General features: G+C 44.7%; 2 protein-coding genes and 1 long non-coding RNA gene across 8 annotated transcripts; 2 read left to right on the plus strand and 1 right to left on the minus strand.

Moving 5' to 3' along the window:
- Positions 1-4,958: 4,958 nt before the first annotated feature.
- Positions 4,959-6,664, plus strand: LOC102712147 (ammonium transporter 1 member 2). The gene has a single exon (XM_040520978.1). The coding sequence runs from the start codon at positions 5,025-5,027 to the stop codon at positions 6,510-6,512; it is 1,488 nt and encodes a 495-aa protein (XP_040376912.1). The 5' UTR covers positions 4,959-5,024; the 3' UTR covers positions 6,513-6,664.
- Positions 6,665-7,489: 825 nt separating this feature from the next.
- Positions 7,490-13,457, minus strand: LOC102713875 (pentatricopeptide repeat-containing protein At1g33350). Of its 6 annotated transcripts, none has more exons than XM_015833420.2 (5): positions 11,622-13,457; positions 11,394-11,500; positions 10,916-11,288; positions 9,978-10,631; positions 7,490-7,633 (listed from the first exon to the last, which is right to left on the minus strand). In XM_015833420.2, exon 1 carries the CDS (start codon positions 13,427-13,429, stop codon positions 11,837-11,839), a length of 1,593 nt encoding a protein of 530 aa, XP_015688906.1. In that variant the 5' UTR covers positions 13,430-13,457; the 3' UTR covers positions 7,490-7,633; positions 9,978-10,631; positions 10,916-11,288; positions 11,394-11,500; positions 11,622-11,836. The 6 variants fall into 6 exon arrangements, with proteins under 6 accessions (XP_015688906.1, XP_040376171.1, XP_015688904.1 ...); XM_040520237.1 differs by lacking the exon at positions 7,490-7,633 and adding an exon at positions 7,717-7,777; XM_015833418.2 differs by lacking the exon at positions 7,490-7,633 and having other exon boundaries at positions 9,736-10,631; positions 10,916-11,064; positions 11,175-11,288.
- Positions 13,458-16,201: 2,744 nt separating this feature from the next.
- Positions 16,202-20,075, plus strand: LOC107303660. The gene is made up of 3 exons (XR_001549603.1): positions 16,202-16,266; positions 19,540-19,596; positions 19,999-20,075. It is a non-coding gene; the product is annotated as an uncharacterized LOC107303660 (long non-coding RNA).
- Positions 20,076-21,002: the final 927 nt, after the last annotated feature.

The following is a 21,002-nucleotide window of genomic DNA, read 5'->3' on the forward strand; positions in this document are numbered from 1 at the left end:
CTATTATAATTAGGTAAGATTAGTTATTTTTCTTTTCTTGTTAGGAAAGTTTTATCTCGTATCTGATATGGACTTGTATCAACAAAAGGGTATACATAGGTATATCCCGAGGATATTGTAAATCATCTGCATAGATCAATACAATTTCAGCGTATGTCCACCCTTAGAAGTAGTTTTTCGATAGAGTGGGCTCTCGACTAGGCTGCTTTAGTTAGATCTGACCTCCGGAGTGTAAGTTCGTTCTTGTCATCATGCTAGTTGTATCAACCAGATCATAACTTTCTTGGTTCGGTCTGATATTCTGATCTTAGTGCAACTGCTAGTAATCGTATCACTTTTAGTTCAAATTACTTTTGTATATTTAATCATTTGGATTAATTATTTAGTGACTGTATTAGCTAAATTGAGGCTTTCTTGGTTAAGTCCAGTATTTTGATCAAATTTGTGTTGTTCCTAGTAATTATATCAATTTGGCTCTAAGTTACTCTTGTACATTGAGTTGATATGGTCTACCACTTTGAGGTTTTTGTGTTGACTCACTATTTGTTTGTTTGATATCTTCAATATCATATTGTCTCAGTTAGGTCCGATATATTAGATTGTATTTATCAAATAGTTTATATCAAGTTGATTTATCTTGCTCGAATTTATCCAAGTTTTAGCCAATAAGTTATCAATCATTAGCTCGTTAGGTCAATATTTTGACTAGGTTTTCTAGCCGGTCAATCTATTTCATATTAAGTGTGATCTTATACTACATATGTTTGGCCTTACCAGATTATCCTTAATAAGCTAGATGTTTTATAGATCTTGATTGATTATCTATTGGTTGTAAACCAATGATCCTTGTCAGTCAATATTTATTGTATTTATATCAATAACATAACCGATTATCTTACTATAGCATTTATAATAGGTCATCAATCGATGGGTCTTTATTTGCCCATTGGCCGATTGACTGTTTAATTTAATACTCTCTATATTCCTTGTCAATAGTAGATGCCAATTTTGCCAGGTAGCCAGCACGCCCGAACCTGATTCTTTAGGACGTGCACTAGTGTTAAACATATATCTGAAGCCTTCGTGTGTTAGCGCAATTTTCGTATCATACCGGTGCAAATTTTATATCAACACCTACAAAAATGATAGCCATCCTCGTCACCATCGACTACTACTAGTCCTCCCCTTTGTCCGACCACAACACATTCAGCTTAGCAAATCCAGGAGGGCAGTCGGATGACGGTGGTGGCCATGGGAGAAGGCGACGAATCCAACTGGTAAGAGAAAGGAGGGAGAGAGGGGGGTTGATATGTAGGTCCTACTATACTTTTTAAAATTTTTAACCTGGCATACACTAACGTATGGGCCCCTCTATATTTATTGTTTTTTCCTACCAGAATCCCGTTGACATATGTGTCGTATCGGTGTTTTATATTTCTATTTTTATTTATAATGGCATACATAGACGTCACATGGGATAAAAACCAAGTTAATAAAGTCATGAATATGCTACGTCAGCTAGCTGAAACGCTCTGAACATTGCTGAGGTACTCAATCTACACTATTTTTACCCGTTTAGAATGTTCTACAATTTCACGGCTTAAGAGATGTGAAATGGACTTTTTCCCTTCTCTACGCTGCTGCGAACCTGCGAACAAACGATGTATAGCCCAATGGGTTTGGTGTGGGTCCTGCGGCCCTGCACCCTGCCGGCGTTCCGGCAGTCCGGTTTGCAGTGTTGCACCCTCGCCCTCAGGAGGCATTTAACTTTTTATCAGTTTTTAAAATAGCACATAACATATTTATCATCCGCTGTTTATGACACGTAGACCCTTATGTGTTTATGACATGTGAGTCCAACGATAAATATGTTAGTGCCATTTTTAAAGGTGGCAAAAAGTTAAAGTTAATTATTCCGGCCGTTCGGAGTCTCCGACTCGGAGAGCATCTCTCGTCGCTCTCCACGCGGTTCTAAGGCGAGCGCCATTGCCGCCTACATACCGCTCCTCCCCGCCTCCGTGCTGCTCGCAGCTCGACCGGCTGGCTCCCACACCCGCCAGCGCGGTTGATCCCTCGCCGCCGCACGTTCCCGCTCGTCCTTCTTCGTTCGCCGCCGCCCAGTTTGGGCCGGCTGCCCAGGCGTTCGCGATCGCGAGAATGCGAAGATCCATACCACACCACCCCCTCGAGCATTTCGGTTTCTCGGCACCCTAGCTACCGCGCGCGACGGCGACATCTCCGTGTTCTGAATTAACAACTGAATACGGTTAGTCGCATCAGAAGTAAACAACAAATCCGCGTTTTATTTTTATTTTTATTTGTTAAAAAAGGCCAAGAACAAGCCGATTCCTCCGCCGCAACGTACGTACGCAAGCGTGGAAAAATGGGTAAATTCAACGGCCTCCATGTTGACGTACCGAGCTCGAGCCATCACATCGCGAAGGGTCCAGAATCGGTAACAGCTGTCATCAAAATTCAAGCTGCAATAAAATTACAGACGCAGACGAGATGGATCAGATTCAGAAACGGATCACACATATCAGATTCAGAAACGGATCACACAGGCAATGAACTCGATCTGTTTTTTTTTGGACATTCTGGTTTCCAAATGAACCTGAATGAGGGTAACACGTGAAGATACGACACACTACTGTACACGACCTCCTCGGATCACGTACCCCTGGGACCATGAAGCGGTTGGCAGGTAATACGGTTTGAAACAAGAAATACAGTACAATTATGCTCACGTTTCGCATGACAGTGCGCACTGCTCTGTCAGGACCAGACAGCTAAAACATCAATTTTTCATCAGATTCAGCAAATGAGTGGAGAGGCCAAATCCACTGTAAACTCGAATACTCTAATCGGCAGCAGGACGGTGATGTCAGACCAGAGCAGAGAGAAAACACTTCCTTATTAATCTCAAGTCAACGAGAGAGATCCAATTCCAAACCCTCACACACATATACTACATGTTCTCTGTGCTCCGGATTCAGGCATAATTTACTCAAGGAGCAGCTCTTCGGGACACGGAAGATGCACACCGGAGGTCGGGGGGAATAATCGAACATGCGAAATGGAAATTGGCTTAGTTGTGGAGCCCCAAGTGGGGTGCTTATCTTATTACCATTGCCGATTGCCAATTACGTCTGAAACAGACGCCTTCATTTTCTTCTTTTTTTTTCTGATGTCCAAGGTACAATACAAACTGTTTCATTTTTCTTTTCTGAACAGGAGCACCACCTGTCAGTCTCAGGCTCTCAGCAACGACTGGGTGTTCGATCCGCCGACGCGCGCGAGGCTGTGGACTTCGCGGGCTCGCGGCGACGGCGATGTGCGCTCCAACTACGGCGGGTCTCCGGCCGGGCTAGCCGCGTCATGGTATGCCCATCTCGGGATCGGTTGTTTTTATGGTGTGCCCTCGCCGTGGTCCCTCGGTTGCATTGCATCGTCGTGCGAGCTGCCTATCGACAGCGCGGTGATGAGCCAGTGTGGAGATACGTTGATCGGTGGTGCGGGGAAGTACGATGCGAGTGGGTGATAGCTGCGATGGCTTATTTGGCTGCGATGATTTGCAGGTTAGCTTAACTATCAGTCAAGTATCAGAGACAAGAAAAAAGATGGTTCTTGCTGGGTTTTTTTCGTGGGCACCCACACGTACTTTGAGCTTAAGGTGCAGCGACTCGGCAGGATTTTGTCCATGATAGGCAAAGAAACTTTCAGGCAAGTAGAAAATTACCTTAACCGGTATAAACGTTGATGATGCTGTAATGAAATGGCCGACATATTTGTCCGTCTTTGCCCCCAAAATATCTGAACTATTTTGAAAGAAAAAACAGAAGGATCAAGGATGGACAAAATTCTCGTGACCACAACATCAACCGATCCAGCGTTGAGCCGGCCGTTGAGTGATCATGAATCCCCTTTTTTTAGTCTCGCAGTCTATATCTTGTCTGATCATCAGCCATCAAAGAGACCAATTGTTTGCCTTCCTAAGACACAACCAGCTACTACACTTAAAACTTAAAAAATAGTGAAAATCACCAAGTAGATTTAGAAACTATGAAATATATTCAAGTGGTACAAGTGGAAATACAGGTAAACAATAGTTTTAATACTATTTTAGAATAAAATCTTAAGAGCTAAACTAAACACAGTTATGTAGAGGGGAAAAAAAATCAGGTTTGCTATTTGCCAATCGTCTAAAATTTTTTAATTTATCAATCGATTTTTCTGTCCATTAGATTTGTTTCGATATTTATACTTGTTGTCCCTATTTACTTTGTTTGATTGTCTTTATTACTACTATTTGATTTAAATCCAACTGTTAAATATTTTGATGAATTCAGTTTTTTAAAACAATTGATCAATAGATGTCTAAAAAACACTTTTGCTATTGATCAAACGTTTGATTTTTTTTTAATCAAACACATGCACATTGCATGGGAGGAGGGTATGTATGGTCTTTTTGACTTGGATGCACGTTTTCAAATTAAAGCAATTTTATTATCCTTGAGGAGATACCAAGAGGTGCCACTGTTTTCTATGTAAAATTTGGTACTTGTTAGTACCTTAGATACTAGAAGTTACTAAATTTTATATAGAAAACCGTAGTAACTCGTAGTACCTCATCAAGAATAGAAAAAATGCTCTTCAAATTATCATTCAACAGTAGCGACTGAAGTTGATTGATGGAATTAAAATTTTCAACATTTGATCGCTAGGTGGATTAAAAAAATGTAATAGTACAAACAGTCGGCAAAACACGGGGGGCCTACAGTTCAGAGGCGGCCGAAGATTCACGCTTTTGAAGGAATCAGCGATAACACCCCAGCAGCTCATGGATTCCTCTACCTCTAGCTCTTCTGTAGCTCGCGCTCCCCACTCCACACCACACGTCGCCTATAAATTCCGACGAGGCCGCTCCCGCACTTCCACACAGCACTTCCCACTAGCTCCTCTCCTCCTCCTCCTCCGGCTGTGTCGATCGAGCGACGAGGGCGAGGCGAGGCGAGGAGGCGGGGATGGCGACGTGCGTGGAGACACTCGGCCCGCTGCTGGGCACGGCGGCGGGGAACGCGACGGGCTACCTGTGCAACCGGTTCGCGGACACGACGTCGGCGGTGGACTCGACGTACCTGCTCTTCTCGGCCTACCTCGTGTTCGCCATGCAGCTCGGGTTCGCCATGCTCTGCGCGGGATCCGTCCGCGCCAAGAACACCATGAACATCATGCTCACCAACGTGCTCGACGCCGCGGCGGGCGCGCTCTTCTACTACCTCTTCGGCTTCGCCTTCGCCTTCGGGGCGCCGTCCAACGGCTTCATCGGGAAGCACTTCTTCGGCCTCAAGCAGGTCCCGCAGGTCGGATTCGACTACAGCTTCTTCCTCTTCCAGTGGGCCTTCGCCATCGCCGCCGCGGGCATCACGTCCGGCTCCATCGCCGAGCGGACGCAGTTCGTGGCGTACCTTATCTACTCCGCCTTCCTCACCGGCTTCGTCTACCCGGTGGTGTCCCACTGGATCTGGTCGACCGACGGGTGGGCCTCGGCGTCCCGCACGTCGGGGCCGTTGCTCTTCAAGTCCGGCGTCATCGACTTCGCCGGGTCAGGGGTTGTCCACATGGTTGGCGGCGTGGCCGGACTCTGGGGCGCCCTCATCGAGGGCCCTCGCATTGGGCGGTTCGACCACGCCGGCCGCTCGGTGGCGCTGCGCGGCCACAGCGCGTCGCTCGTCGTGCTCGGCAGCTTCCTGCTGTGGTTCGGATGGTACGGGTTTAACCCCGGCTCGTTCCTCACCATCCTCAAATCCTACGGCCCGCCGGGCAGCATCCACGGGCAGTGGTCGGCGGTGGGCCGCACCGCGGTGACCACTACCCTCGCCGGAAGCACGGCGGCGCTCACGACGCTCTTTGGGAAGAGGCTCCAGACGGGGCACTGGAACGTGATCGACGTCTGCAACGGCCTCCTCGGCGGCTTCGCGGCGATCACCGCCGGCTGCTCTGTCGTTGACCCCTGGGCCGCGATCATCTGCGGGTTCGTCTCGGCGTGGGTGCTCATCGGCCTCAACGCGCTGTCGGCGAGGCTCAAGTTCGACGACCCGCTCGAGGCGGCGCAGCTGCACGGCGGGTGCGGCGCGTGGGGCGTCATCTTCACGGCGCTGTTCGCGCGCAGGGAGTACGTCGAGCAGGTCCTCGGCCAGACGGGGCGTCCGTACGGGCTGTTCATGGGCGGCGGCGGGCGGCTGCTCGGGGCGCACATAGTGGTCATCCTGGTCATCGCGGCGTGGGTGAGCTTCACCATGGCCCCGCTGTTCCTGGTGCTCAACAAGCTGGGTCTGCTGCGCATCTCGGCCGAGGACGAGATGGCCGGCATGGACCAGACGCGGCACGGCGGCTTCGCGTACGCGTACCACGACGAGGACGACGGCAAGGCGGGCCATGGCGTCGGCGGGTTCATGCTCAAGTCGGCGCACAGCACGCAGGTCGCAGCCGAGACGGGCGGCCATGTCTAGCGACACGGATGAGCTGAGCAAATAGTATACACACAAAAGAGGCATCGTCGATCGAAACGAAATGCATTTACGCATTTTTCAAGAATGATCCGATGCTGAAGGCTTCGTGGTTGTATAATAAGAAGGGTAAAAAAAAGGTAGTATTTTTATCTAAGATTTTCCGTTTGGAACAGGGGATTTTGGCTAAGATTTAACATAAATTTATACAAAATCTTAGCAAAATCCCTTTGTCTCAACCTGGGCTTTACTTGTACTAGAACGTACCATGTGTGATATAATTGTCCTGTGGAAAATTGGAAATGGGTATACTTTGGCCTTTCTTTGTCAATCGTCGGGTGACCAAATGATGGGTGAGCCTGTGTTTGCTATCCAATACGGAGTAGTTGGGGAAAAAAAGAAATATAGCTATAAAGAGGTTAGCAAATGTGTGGTTTGCAGTTTGTACCATTTATAATCTTTTTATACTTCCCAAAGGCACGCACACCAAGAGGTGATTATTTGGCTTTCCTAAAGAAAAAAACACAGTATATTTTTAAATAAAAATAGTTTGTGAATAAATATTTTATATATGTTTTCTTAAATTAAAAGGTAAAAGTGAAAAAAATAATACAATGAAAATATCCTAAATGAACTCTAAATTGAAGGCTAAGAGTTCAATGTTTGGTTTAAAAACAAAATCAAAAAGATAAGGTTACATCTTTAATGTTGTATTTAGTCCCGTGCCAGCCTACAAGGACACACACATATATATATATATATATATATATATAAAGTACTTCCCGCAAAGCTTTTATCTGATGTGGTTGGCTTTTATATTTTGATATTTTGCCGTCTTATTAAAAATTCTATGCAAATATGTAAAATTATAATTTTATTTTTGAAATGTTTGTAGTAGTAAATTAAATTATAAAATAAATAATAATAATTTTTTTAATAAGATGAATAGCTAAACATATATAAAATTTAAAGGTGTCGAATAAAAGAACAGAGGAATTATTAACGTTTGACTTTGGATCGGCCCGGTACCGGTCCAACAGGTGGAAAACGTATATCAGGGACGCAGCTTGCCTGCTCCCATCGTTGCTCCCTTGACACGCGGCATTGATCCGCTGGTTGCACATCTGCACAAGCATAATCTGACGCTCAAACAGGAAGAAAACAAATTTTACATCTTAAGAAAACCGCGAGTAGAATCTCCAGCAAGCGTGCGACCAGTTAACGGAGAGCCGTAGCGAGGGGAGTTTTTTTAGCTGTAGCGCCAGAAGCTGTCCCAAAAATGCACAGCTTTTAAAAATAAGCAGCTGCTTCTCAGAATCTAAAAATCCTCTAAACATGCCCATTAAGTGAGGTGAAGAACCGAAGATGCTGCCATGACGATAATTCAGTATCTTTATATATTGAGAGCCTCTGACTTTTTTTAAGCCTCTGACTTAAAGTTACCGATATTCAGAAATACTGCACCGTTAAATACGTTGCGATAAAAAATACCCTTAAATATTAGCGCATCCCCAGTTAATCTAATCCTCCAACAAATATCATGATAACTGAACTTATCTTGGATTAACTAATTTGATTATTGTTTTGTGAGTTGTGGTGATAGTGGTCGGTAATTTAACATCCACCCCATCACCAATTTCTTTTTTTAAGGGAAAAAAATAAATGTGATACTTTATCGCTAAATAGAGATCCGATTTTGCTATTTGAATAGTAGGGTTCGGCCGACCATGGTATTCATGAGAAATTAGCAATGAGAAGGCTACAAAAGGATGTTGTGTAGTAAATAGTACTTATAATATCTGATTACCAAGTTTTATTTAGGTCATTCTTAAACATATATTTAAGATAATTCTTAAACATAATTTTAGTCTAGATCAAATAAATTAGTAATTATTGTGGTGGGTCACACCAAACAACTTTTCTAATCATTTCTTATCCCAATCTCACTAAATATATAGACTACATGTGATAGAAATTCGTTGGTGTATTAGGACCGAAGTGTCTAATATCATTATCAATGTACACTTGAAATATATGTTTAAGCATGATCTAAAATAAAACTTAGTAATAAAATATGATCTAAAGTATACTTTATTCTTAAAAAACTTCATGATGAGGTTTACAGCTTAATTACTGCGAGCGATGCTGTAGTTATCTCCGTTCTCCGACGTTTTGGTTCCAATTGGTAGATGTCCGGGTGTGAAAAACGGTTGAGCTTATGGAGCTGTGTTCGTTTACTAGATTATCCCTAAATTATTTATCGATTTCTACAGTTAAATGATATGTTTTGTAAAAAAAATTTATATATAAGTTTATATCTCATCTTTTTGATATATTTTAAATTTAGTAATAGTTAATTTTTTTTGTTTATATCATTAAATAGCTTCTAATTTTTTATCTTTCAAAATAATCCAGCCTAATGGCCCGATGTCTCTTTGTCACATTAGTTGACCTCTTTGATATGTCATTGTCATCCAAACGTTCATTTGTAGCCTGATGGCTAGAACAAATTAAGGTGACGTGGCTTACTCCTAAACAAGAAATTAGCTTTAATTGCACCTAATGTGGACTAACTTTATAAGCATGTAGGATAGGATATGATGCGACATAACTACGTTTTAACCAACTACCTATCCAACAAATACCCAAAAAATTAGCCTGTATCGCTTTCCCCGTATATCCGTGTGTTTTCATGTGCGCAATGTCAAGCTGGCCACGATATCCAAGTAGTTTTTTTGAGTGATAAGTGATAATTACATGTTGTTGCATTTGGTTCATGTGTAAGTTACATCTACAACAGATATAAGTTACCTACAGAATCATAAAAAGTCCATTTAAATCTATACGAAATCATGCAAAAAACCAATGTTTTCACCAATTTCAATATATTCTATGATTGTTTGGTTTGACAACAACTTTTGCTCACACTAGTTTAAATTATATCCTACCAAATTCGTTAGTGTCAAAACTTGTCAAGGTTTTGGCATTATCAATATTTTGGTATGGCAAAAATTGCCTTCAAACCACACAATTTCCTACAATTGGAGACATAGACTTTAACACATGCCATACTCACACCACCGTACATGTAAGGGGAGATTGTGTGGCTTGTTCAGAAAAAAACCAAACGATATATTTACAAATAAAAAATATATGAATACAATATATATATATTTCTTCGCAATCTAAAAGCAAAGATAAAAAATAAAATAAGATACCCCTAAAATCTACTTAAAATTTAATGTTGAAAATTCAAATTTTGGCTTATAAAAAAACAAAAGCAAAAACCTTTGGCTGATACATTTCAACGACCTCTATAAAATGTAATGAAAAATGAAAACCGCAGGTAAACAGATGTCCTCGAAGCACAAGGATGTGTATATATTGGCAGTCCTCCCGGGATTTAAAATAAATAAATAAAATGTTTGCCTAAAGAGATTCTAGAGGCAAAGATGTCCTAGTGCTGACCTGATAGTCTTGCGCCCTTCTTTGGAAGGTCCAAAGGATAATTCTGCCCAACACACGGCATATTCGGCCAATCTTCGATCCACTGCCATCGCTCATCGATGCTTCCCATGACCATCTGTGCAGAATCTTCTCATCGCATCCAAAGGTCCAGCCCTATATATGCATGCGATTCTTTTGTGCTAGTACTGTGCTATTATGAACTGTAAACATGAAGGATGGAGCCAATCCTACTCCACCTTGAAATCCTGAAAGGAGCACTAAAATAAGAACCCGATAAAATGGGAGCCCTAAAAATTGTCTGAGACATCACTGCACTTATCAGTTATCGCTGGCTAGTGGCTACAGCACAACAGCCATTTCCAGTCGCTTATATTTTTCTTTTTGGAGGTCTCACATGTCTCTTTCAACTCACTACATTCGGGGTACTGAAGCTTGCCCTCTTTTGGACGGTCAGGGTAATATATACGGTTCGCAATTTATATGGTCAGGCATCGCACTGGAATTTATTCTTGGAGTGTTGCTGAACCATTTCACTGTACTATGTATGGTTATTCTATAATCTGCACCATTCTTTTTGACCTCCCTTTGCACTGTCCGCAACTCTGGTATTGCAACATGGCAACGTGAGGCTCTCATTTCTCCATGTTTTCTGCCCTGCGAGTGTGTGACACAGAACACAAACTGTAAGAATCTGATCATTCGGAATTTCATCGGCGGCTAAAATCTTCTTTCAAAGAATCACCTTTTAACAACTTGCAGAGATATGATAAAAAACATGAGAGATTGAGAATCCCATAAATTTAGAATGAATTATACACAAATAAGTTAAAACAAGAAGCAGCTTTGAATTGGAAAGGGGGGGGGGACATGAGAGAGCGAATCAAAGAAAACCGAGATAAGATATGGAAGAGGAAATGATAAAATGTGTATGGTCTTACTGCAAGACAGAGCAGAACATATTCTTTGAACCATGCTGCTACAATCATCCAAGATAATGAGATGGCATTTCCAGTGTTGCCTGAGAGACCAGTGTGCAACTGATTCCAGCTTCAGTATATCCAGCTCAAGTCTCAACTAGCTATTCCAGCTGTTAATGTAATGCTTGTCAATAGTCCAGGCTCAAAAATCCAAAGTACTTGATAATGAAAACATTTTGCAAGGGATATCCATAGATTAAGTTAATATAAAATTACCCACACAGCAGATAAAATGGGAATTTATAGGCAATTTCTATAATTTGTTCTTTAGCTTCTGTCTCCTTTACTTTTGGTACTCCTGCACAAGAGGCAGAAAAAAGAACAGGAATATGCACTGCAACATTTGACAATAAATTACCAGTGAGTGTAGATTTTGTTAAAACTGGACAATAAAACAAAATTTAGTCATGATATACCAGCAAAGAGGTGATATCCATACCAATAATATAACTGTTGGGCAGCAGCAGCTTTACATGCCAGACAGTATGATTCATCAGAACCAAGGAAAACATCGAGCAGTAAACAGCAATCTTATCAGTGGCAGCACTGAAGACATAATACAGAACAAGCTCAACAAGTGTGGGATACAAAATTGGAGTAAGCAGAAGCATAATAGGTCATCCATAATTGAATTATAACACAAACGGGATGATAAATATACACATACCTTTTATGGATATGCACATATAGCAGAATTACAATGGATAAGCCTGACGAAGTGTATCCCATTATTGGCATATGCAATACCACTGCCATAAATAGCTCAAAGCATGTGTTTAACAGAAACCACCATGTATATTACCAGCATAATGCTGCCTGAGTCAACAGGTTCAGTCATTTACCAAATTAGAAGGTGCTGACTTCTGAATATGAATTATTAATCTATGCAAATGTATCCTGAATTTCCATTGAGGTAGCTAACTCATCAAGAGTGCTATAGATATCCTCAGACTCTGGGTGACCATCATCACCAGAGTAAAACCGATGAGTTCTGCGATTAACCTCAATCCAGCTACAACCAGGCAGCTTCTTGCCTGTAACATCCTCCTTCATGAGCTTTCTTACCTTCCTAACCTCTTCCCAGAAACCACCTTCACTGTATAAATTTGCAAGCATCACTACATAATTAGCATTATTTGGATTCAAATCCAACAACTTTCTTATTGCATGCTCAGCTAGTTCTAGGTGTCTGTGTATTCTACAGGCATTGAGTAATGACCCCCAAATGACTTCGTCTGGTTCAAGTTTCATATCATTGATAAAATTCATCGCATCCTGAAACCGTCCTGCTCGACAAAGAAGATCTACAACACAACCATAATGCTCAATCTCTGGCTCAATTTCATGCTCATCAGACATCAGTTCAAAGTATCTAAGGCCTTCATCGACAAACCCTCCATGGGTGCATGCATTCAACAGCCCAACAAAAGTAACCTCGTCAGGTTGAACCCCTTCATTCCTCATCGCATTAAACATAGCAATGGCACTCTCACTGCACCCATGTAGTGCAAGGCAATTGATCAGAGAATTCCATGTGGTCAAACGCCTATCAGAAACCTCATCAAAGATCCATTTTGCCTCCATCATATTCCCACATTTACCATACATATCGATCAACCCATTTACAACAGATGAACCAAAACCAATACAGCTCCTCCACGCATAACCATGGAGGACCTTCCCGATCTTCAGCATTCCTAAATGCCCGCATGCAGACAGCAAACAAGAAACGGTGGTGCCATTTGGCCGGAAGCCCTCATCCACCATCCTCTTGAAAATCCCCACTGCCTCCACAAACAACCCGTTTTGTGTGCATCCAGCAATGATTGCATTCCACGCAGGCACATCCCTCTGAGGCATCCGTTCAAACAACACTATCGCGTCCCCAGCCTTCCCTGCCCTTGCATACCCAGACACCAGCGCTGTCCAGGAGACCACGTTCCTCTCGGTCAAACCATCGAACAGCTTGCGCGCGTCCCCCATCATCCCGTACCTCGAGTACCCATCGAGGAGCGAGGTACTTATAACATCGTGCCCGTAGAACCCATCCTTGCAGGAGCGGCAATGGATCGACCTGACCAGCTGGATCTCCATGGCGCAGGCGGCGCGGAGGACAAGCGGGTAGACGAACTGGTTGGGCGCGGGGCGGCCGCGGCGGAGCATGCGGAGGAAGAGCGCGAGGGAGTCCCAGGCGTGCTCTTGCGCGGTGGAGGAGGCGGCGGCGTAGGCGGAGAGCATGGCGGAATAGAGGAAGATGTTGGGGCTGGGCGTGGCGTCGAAGAGGCGGCGCGCGTAGGGGAGGCAGGAGAGGCGGAGGGAGGCAAACCGGAGGAGGTGGAAGGTGGTGGGCTGCGCGGCGGCGCGGCCGGTGACGACGGCGTTGGCGTGGAGCTGCTTGAGGTGCGGGAGGGTGGCGCAGCGGTGGAGGGCGGCGACGAAGTCGCCGTGGGAGGAGGACGGTGGCGTTCGGGGCATCGTGCGGTGGCTCCCCCGCTGCGACAAGTTTGGCTCTGCCTCAGTGCCTCTGGGCGCTTGGGTTTATGCTTTAGTGTGTCACTTGATTGATGGGCTGGGCCGGGCCGGGCCGTGCTTGACAATAATCGTGCATAATTTTATATTGGAGGATGCAGTTAAAATTGCATTTTAGGGATTTTTTTTATTACCTAGTAAGTTTTACTTTGAGCTACTTAAATTTTATTTTTCGCTTTAAACCGAGTAAGTTTTCTATTATTGTACATTAGACCACACAGGTAACTTTTTCAAGACCACAAACGAAGTATATAAGCGAACTCTTCATCTCTGTATTTGCCGGGAGGGGAGGCTATACATGGATATGTCTAGCAAATAGAGTTAGATTGTCTAAATCGAAAAAAGACAAAATTATCTGACCCAAAGTGAACGGTAAGATTTAAGGATGGTTTAAAGCAACATTTAGGTAATTAAAGGTGGCCCAAAATACAATTTTAATCTAAAACATATAATGTCAAACTTTTTTGATGGGTTTTGTGGATATGATTTAAACCATGTGTTTTTTATTTAAAATAAAAAAGTTCATACGATTTAGTAAGTAATTTTAAGACAAATGTAGTATCATTATTTTTAATGTTTTGGAACCAAGGCGCTGCAAACTGCTGTTGCTGTGGTTGCGCGGGCTGCAGCAGCAGGCCAAGGAACATGGCTCTACGTGATGCACTGGCTACGGCGCATCTGCTGAATAATTTTTATAATATATTTATTAATAGTTGAAGTCGTACGAGTTTGAAAAAAGAATTTAAACTATTAAGTTAATACAATGCACCGTATCTTAATTCCCACTATTCAGAATTTCAAATAGTAGCCGGCCCGACAAAGAATAGGCTATATATAAAAAATGAAGCAATTAATTTTTCTTACATCAATTAATGAGAATAGCTAGAACACAATTACTCTTTGCTGCACTGCATTGGTTGCAGGAATCTTTATTACACGAACGAAATGATATCTAAATCAGTTGTCCATAGCACAAAACTTTGGGAAATTACCATAAGCCTTCAACTCCTGGCAGCTGGGGCATATCCAAGGGCCGGATGGTCCCAGTGTACCGAGATCATCCAAAAAAATTCTAACCCAAACTATACGTAAAGAAAAATAAATCCCAAAAGAGAAAACAAACTTCCTTAATAATATGTATTGTACTTTTTACATGATATATTTTCAGTAAAAACCTATATAAATTGAACCACCTAAACATAAGATGATAAATATACTACTAACTCCAGGAGCTCCATAAGTACACAACAAAAATACACATGGGCACCGATTGGTAAGTGAACACAAGAGTACACTGACCCGACACGCGCTTAGAGCAAGTATAATAGCAGGCTAGAAGCTGACTAAATGTCTATATGGAGGAGAGAGGGAAGAAGAGAGAGAGGAGTAGTATGCTGTAATCTTATAGCCAACTTAAACATAAGAACCAACAAATTATGTGGGAGTGACATATGGATCCTGTATTAATAATAAAGAGCTAACTACTATATGGGTGAGCTATTATTTGCCTTGCTGTTATACCGGTGGACAAACGAACGCGGCAAGAAACTGACGAGCACTATGCGTCCTCCCGATCCATTGCTTCGATGAAGTCCTTCAGGTCGCGAGCAATCTCATCAAAAGCATTCAGGAATTCGTCTATGTCTGCAGCCGCCGGTGCTGCGTCCATGTCCAAGGCCATCTCCGTCACGGCGTCCTCCAGATCCACTGCTTCGATGGCTTCCTTTAGGTCGTGAGCAATCTCGTTAAACCCCATAGCATTCACCGCGATCTCGACGTCTACGTCTACTGTCGCCGCCGCCGCGGCGACCAACTCGCCCTGCGTGTAAACCTCCGGTAGGTTGCTGCCGTCGTCGGGCGACGCTGGCTGCTGATCAGCTTCATCGACGCCGACGGCCGCCGCCGCGTGCGTGTAGTAGCAGCAGTCGCAAAGCATGTCGAGGTGCTCCCGGAAGCTGCCGCCACATTGCTTCGGGTCCAGGGTGGACATGCGCGGGGTGACGCAGCCGGGGGGCAAGTCCTCCTCGGAGTCGGAGATATCCGAACACTGTGGCACATCGGAGGTTAGCGCATTGTCCATGTCTTTTTCGGCCATGTTGGCGATCAGGATGTCGGCGAGGAGTTCCTCCACGGTGAGCGAGTAGTCCGTGTCGAAGTACGCCTGGAGCGTGTCGCGCAGGAGGCCAAAGTAGTCGCCGGTGTCGAAGTACGCCCGGAGCGTGTCGCGCAGGAGGCCAAAGTAGCCGCAGCGGCTCTGGCCGGCCGCCGAGCCGTGCGCGCTGCTGCCGCGCGCCGGCTTTTGATCGGGTTTCTCCGGCGACATGGAGTACGTACGTACGTACGTCACACGTACGAGGGAGGGTGCGTCTCGATCAGCCTCTCCGGTTGCGCGCGGTGGCCGGTAGCACGATCGAGCGGTGTCAGGAGAGGGGGACGCACGGCATGGCATGGCAATATATAGCGGGAGATTGGAGGCTGTCAGAAGCGGAGTCGGTGTCCGACTCCGACTCCGACTCCGACTCCGTCACGTAGAGGTACGCCGTCTCGTTCTCTGATGGGAACCAGAAGTGCGTAGAGTTTGCACCGGTTTGTTTGGGGAACCAGAGAGGGGAGGGGGCCCAGGCTACAGGAAGCCCGTACCGCCAATTCGACAAACATCCAAGCGAACCTGGCCGCCTCCTACTAGTCACTCCCATCCCCTCGCCCCCTCGGCTTCCACTCCCGTCTCCACTCCATCCCAGCCGAGCAGCGGGCGGGCGCCGGCGTCCGTCCTCGCTCGCCCGGTGAGCCACCCATACGCACATCCCTCCTTTTCATCCTCTCTAGTCTCTGCACACACCCTTTTTCTCTCTAAAAAAATTTGGGGTTTTTAAAAGCCCACTCCATGCACCACGTTATGCCCCGTCCGGGTGCGGGGTTCCACGGCGAGGGTTTGTTCGGGCGTATTTCTGCGAATTTTGATGTCCCGTGCTGCCTGAATGCGAATGTGATCGCTCCGAGTTTGAGGAGATTACTCGTATTTTGGGCGCCCTTTGTTCGGTCGCTTTGAGCTGGTCGGCTGTTGCTGGGTGATCACAATAACCTAGTGCAGAGCTAGAACATAATAATACAAAGGGGTGCCACTCACTTGTTTTTTTAGCGTTTTGAACCAGGTTTAGGCTGCCACGGGTGCGGATTGAGGGGTGCGCGCATATACCATAACGCTGCTTCTCCTGCTTAGTTTTCTTGTGATAGAACTTGTGAAATCCGGGCTTACCATTGGCGCTGTTGCCCCAAATTTGTTAACATTTCTATGAGTTGGTTGTGCTTGGACTTGTGAGCTGCATGTTATTAGGAGTTGGAGGCATTCTCCGTAAAGGGATTAAATGGCTCCAACATTGAGTATGTTACAGAAAACATTAGTATTTGTTCAAAACATAGGAATATATCAGAATGCAACCTTGGGTATTTATTCAAAGGCTAGATCCTGTCTTTGATATAAGTAACTGAAGGCTGAATGAAGCCACCACATTTGATTTGCTCTCGAGGCCAAGAATTACCACTTTAATTAGGTGAAAAGAGAGATACATGCAATTGGTCATGATTGATCTAGATTATAGCAATCTCGACCGAAAATGCAATTGTATTTATATTTTGTAGAAATAGAAGAGAGAATTGTATGTAAAATAGATTTATATGCTAAAATAAGCTTTAATCGAGTTGTGCATAGTTTGTGTGGAAATTTGACAAGATATTTTCAAGTATAAGTAAAAATGATTCCATAGGAATAACAATATAAGTTTATTCCAAAATAAAAAAAACTTGCTGTGCGGTAGCTTTGATTGTACTGTGGAAATCTAAGTAGAAGAAAGGTAAGAAATGGAAATAGAGAGGGCGACCGGGACGATGACAAGTCCCAACCGCCACCGCACTCCCTAACCTCTCCCACCCCCTCCTCGCCGCCGCCCGAGTGGCCGCCGGCAAAGCCGGTCGGCTACAATGACGGCAGCGGCAGGGCTTCATCATCTTCCGCAGGCGCCGGGAGGGGGGAACCGTGGCTGCGCGATGGAGGGAGACGGCGGCACGCCCGGCGGACGGGGCCGGCGGCACGCGTGGCGGCAGCGGCCGGCAGCGTACAAGGCGGCAGCGGAGAGGCTGTGCCGGTCGGAGAAGTGCGCGCGGGGGCCCAGGTTGGCCGTGGCGGCGGAGGGGTGTGACGACGGCGCTCCTAGGAGGATGCCGGCGAAGGGAGGTGTGGGGAGGCGGCGGATCCGGTGTCCCCAAGACCAGATCTGGTCATCCCCCGTTGGAGCTGGCGTGGCGGCGGCTGGGGCGACATGCGGCCGTGGTGGTGGCGCGACGGTGACTGGGCAGCAAGCGGCCGTGATGGCGGCGCGCGGCTACCGACCGGTGAGGCGGCTGGGCGGCGTGAGGCCGTGGTGGCAGCGCGGTGGCGGCGTGTTCTGGTGTGGGCGAGAGCGACCAAGCATCAGCGTTTGAGCGACCGGGTCGCTGCCATGGTGGCCACGCGAGGAGCGGCGTCCGAGCAACGGGAGTGCCGGTGGGTGGCGTCGGAGCCGGAGCAGCAACGTGTCTGGCGTCGACGCAGGCCCAGATGGTTGTGCTAAGGGAGTTTGTGGCGACGGGTCGTCTTCCTCGTTTCCGGTCAGCATCCTCACCCTTGCTAGGGCTCCTCCCCTTCTCTGAGGGGAGTTTCTAGGCTGGTTTAAGGCGGCCGCCTGTCAGCGGGGGAAGCTTAGGCTGCTGAAGCGAAGCCATCCAATCCCGGGTTCTCCTTCGGCCAGATCTGGCGAGGAGGCTGGCGGATGGTGGAACGGAGAGGTCCTGGGCCAGCTCTCAGGGACGGTGGTTTGATGAAGCCGGCTGACGGAGGGGCGTCGGTCAAGCGTGGTGGAAGCCTTGTGCCGCCAATGTTTAGATGGTGGTTTTAGATTGGGTGACGTACCACGGTGGCAGGGGGTTTCAAGCGAAAGCTTAGCCCAATTGTTTGGGCCAACAGTGGCTTCGCTTTCGGACGTAGTAACCCTCCTGAGAGCACTGTTGAGGTATCCCTCCTAACTCGGTAAGGAGCTCTAGGTGAAAACCTTATCTAGTCTTTGGATGGATGATGGCGGCGTCTTTTGGCATCGTGACCCTCGTGAGGGCGTCGTTTAGAGTCTTTGTGTCGTAGTAGTGTCGTTAGCTTGGTGGCGATTGGTTGCTTATCTATGGCCGGTTCGGCGCTTGGCTTTCCTCTCTGTAGCGTGTGTTTGGACGGTTGGCACTTGGTTTGGGGTATGTGCTCTGGTACACATCCTTCCTTGACAACCAGCTGTCGATGTAAAACTTTTTTTTAATTTTTTCTTTCTATCTTAATTACATTGAATGACCTCCTTCGGTCATTCCGGCAAAAGAAATGGAAATAAAATAGACCCTCTACATTTTTTAAAAATATTAGAAGTGCCCTTACTTTTCTTATGCTGCCTTTCAAATTTTGCTGAAGTCTTTTTGAGCAACTGTTTGGATTAATTCACTCAAATGCAGAAGGATACAATATATCTAGGAAAGAATTGGCATTCTTATATTTCGAAACCACAATAGACTTGGTGATGTTAGTGATCTGATTTGAGTACAAATCAATTGACCGTAAGATCCTTACATGGCAGTTGTAAGGGGATGTTCTAGGCTGCATTCGGCAGCCTCTCCTTAGTTAACTTATCTCTCTCGTTTTTCCCGCGCACGCTTTCCGAACTGCTAAACGATGCATTTTTTGCAAAAATTTTTTATAGAAAGTTGTTTTAAAAAATCATATTAATATATTTTATATTTTTTTAATAATTAATAATTAATTAATTATGAACGAATCTATTACTACGTTTTCCGTGCCAGACCAACTTTGAACGCGGCCTTACTATCAACTGGGTGGATTCACCCAGTAGACCGGATTGGATTTCAATATATATCAAATAAGACTGCAATTTTCCTGTGTTTGTTATTTTTTATGAATTAAAAATGATTTTACTTTGTTTGTATTCAAGATTTTAATTGCAAAATGATATTTTTATAATTTTTTGTAGGAAATCCCATCCTCTACAAACCAGATCATGTGATTTTGAACTTGTATTGTTAACAAGGTAACCACATACGGCATACCCATATTATTGGTTGTTATTAACTCGACACTAAGGCTTACATTATATTTATATCTAGTAAAATGATCATCATATACCTATTTATGGGCTACTGCAATTCAAACGTAAAGATGATTTACTGTAGCTTGGAAATTTCTCTGAACAGAAAGTGCTGCTCATGTAACCTAAATTGAAATTTCTGACACAAAAGATCTTATAGCATGACTTCTTAATTTCTTATGATTTTTGTTTATGTTACTGCATGCTGTTGGCAGAGAAACATGAACAATTGAGCTAAGGTTTTATGTATTCTGCTTCTGTTTATTTATTTATTTTGCCGGGTCGGCTGAAAGCCGCCCAAATTCATGCTTCTGTTTATTTATACTGTTGTATTTGCCGGGTCAGGAGCTTCCACATCTCAGCCCTCAGCTAAGGATTGGAATGGCCAAATCCAATGGCAATGAGGAAAATGATGACACGGGATTGTCGTAAGAGTTGCTTTTTTACCCAACATTTTGGAAGATTATCAGTTGCTTTTTTTGGGTATCCAAATTGATGATATTATCCAATTCTATACTCTGTTGCACTCAGCAACAATATTATTCACGAATTTATTACATGTCTTACACAAACCTCAGAATTCTTGTTCTAAACCATACAAACATCTTACAGGTCATTAGCGCCTCATGTAACAAAGAACAATTGCTTTTTCACTCAGCATTTTTGAAGATGATCAATTGCTTTTCCTTGTTATTCCGCTTCTGTGTATGGTTTAGAACAAATTGTATGGTTTTGTAAGTATCTTATTTAACTCCTAGGATAAGTATTAGCCCTTGGTGGACTGGAGGAGTATGGATTTTCTTAGCACAGGTCAAGCTATACCAAAGTTTTGGACTTTGCACTCCTGCGCTCTAGAAATTTTTTCAAAGTACAGTCCTCTCTCTAGAGATCATATATCCTTACTCCTTATGTTTCTCTTCAAGCTGTACATTCCCCATGTTCACCAGTCACCACACTACTTTTATCACTACGAATCATGATTCACAACATGAATTTTGTAGCCATGATAACCAGATTATCTCCCCTGAAGTTGGATTTCTTCAAAATGCATATACGATGTTCATCTTTTTGTTGGTATTTTTATTGAATTTGATGCAGTTACATGATTGGTTTTGCTTTGGCATGCCAATTTTGAGTTTGCGGTATCAAGTGCTGCCGGAGTTCATGGAACAGTTGTTTTCTACTTATGAGTTATAACTTATATCTTACAGTTTAGGTATGCCACAGTCACTTCAATTAGTTGGGAAGTAAAAGAAAAATGGCGTTGGCGTGGAGCTGCGGTGGAGGTCGGCGACGAAGTCGCCGTGGGAGGCGGACGGGGGCGTTCGGGGCATCGTGCGGTGGCGCCC

The sequence above is a fragment of the Oryza brachyantha genome, chromosome 2 (genome assembly GCF_000231095.2).
Source record: "Oryza brachyantha chromosome 2, ObraRS2, whole genome shotgun sequence".
Lineage (NCBI taxonomy): Eukaryota > Viridiplantae > Streptophyta > Magnoliopsida > Poales > Poaceae > Oryza > Oryza brachyantha.

What these genes read in the sequence shown, in the direction of transcription:
- LOC102712147 (XM_040520978.1), top strand. Translation starts at nt 5,025, where the DNA reads ATGGCGACGTGCGTGGAGACACTCGGCCCGCTGCTGGGCACGGCGGCG.
- LOC102713875 (XM_015833420.2), bottom strand. Translation starts at nt 13,429, where the DNA reads ATGCCCCGAACGCCACCGTCCTCCTCCCACGGCGACTTCGTCGCCGCC.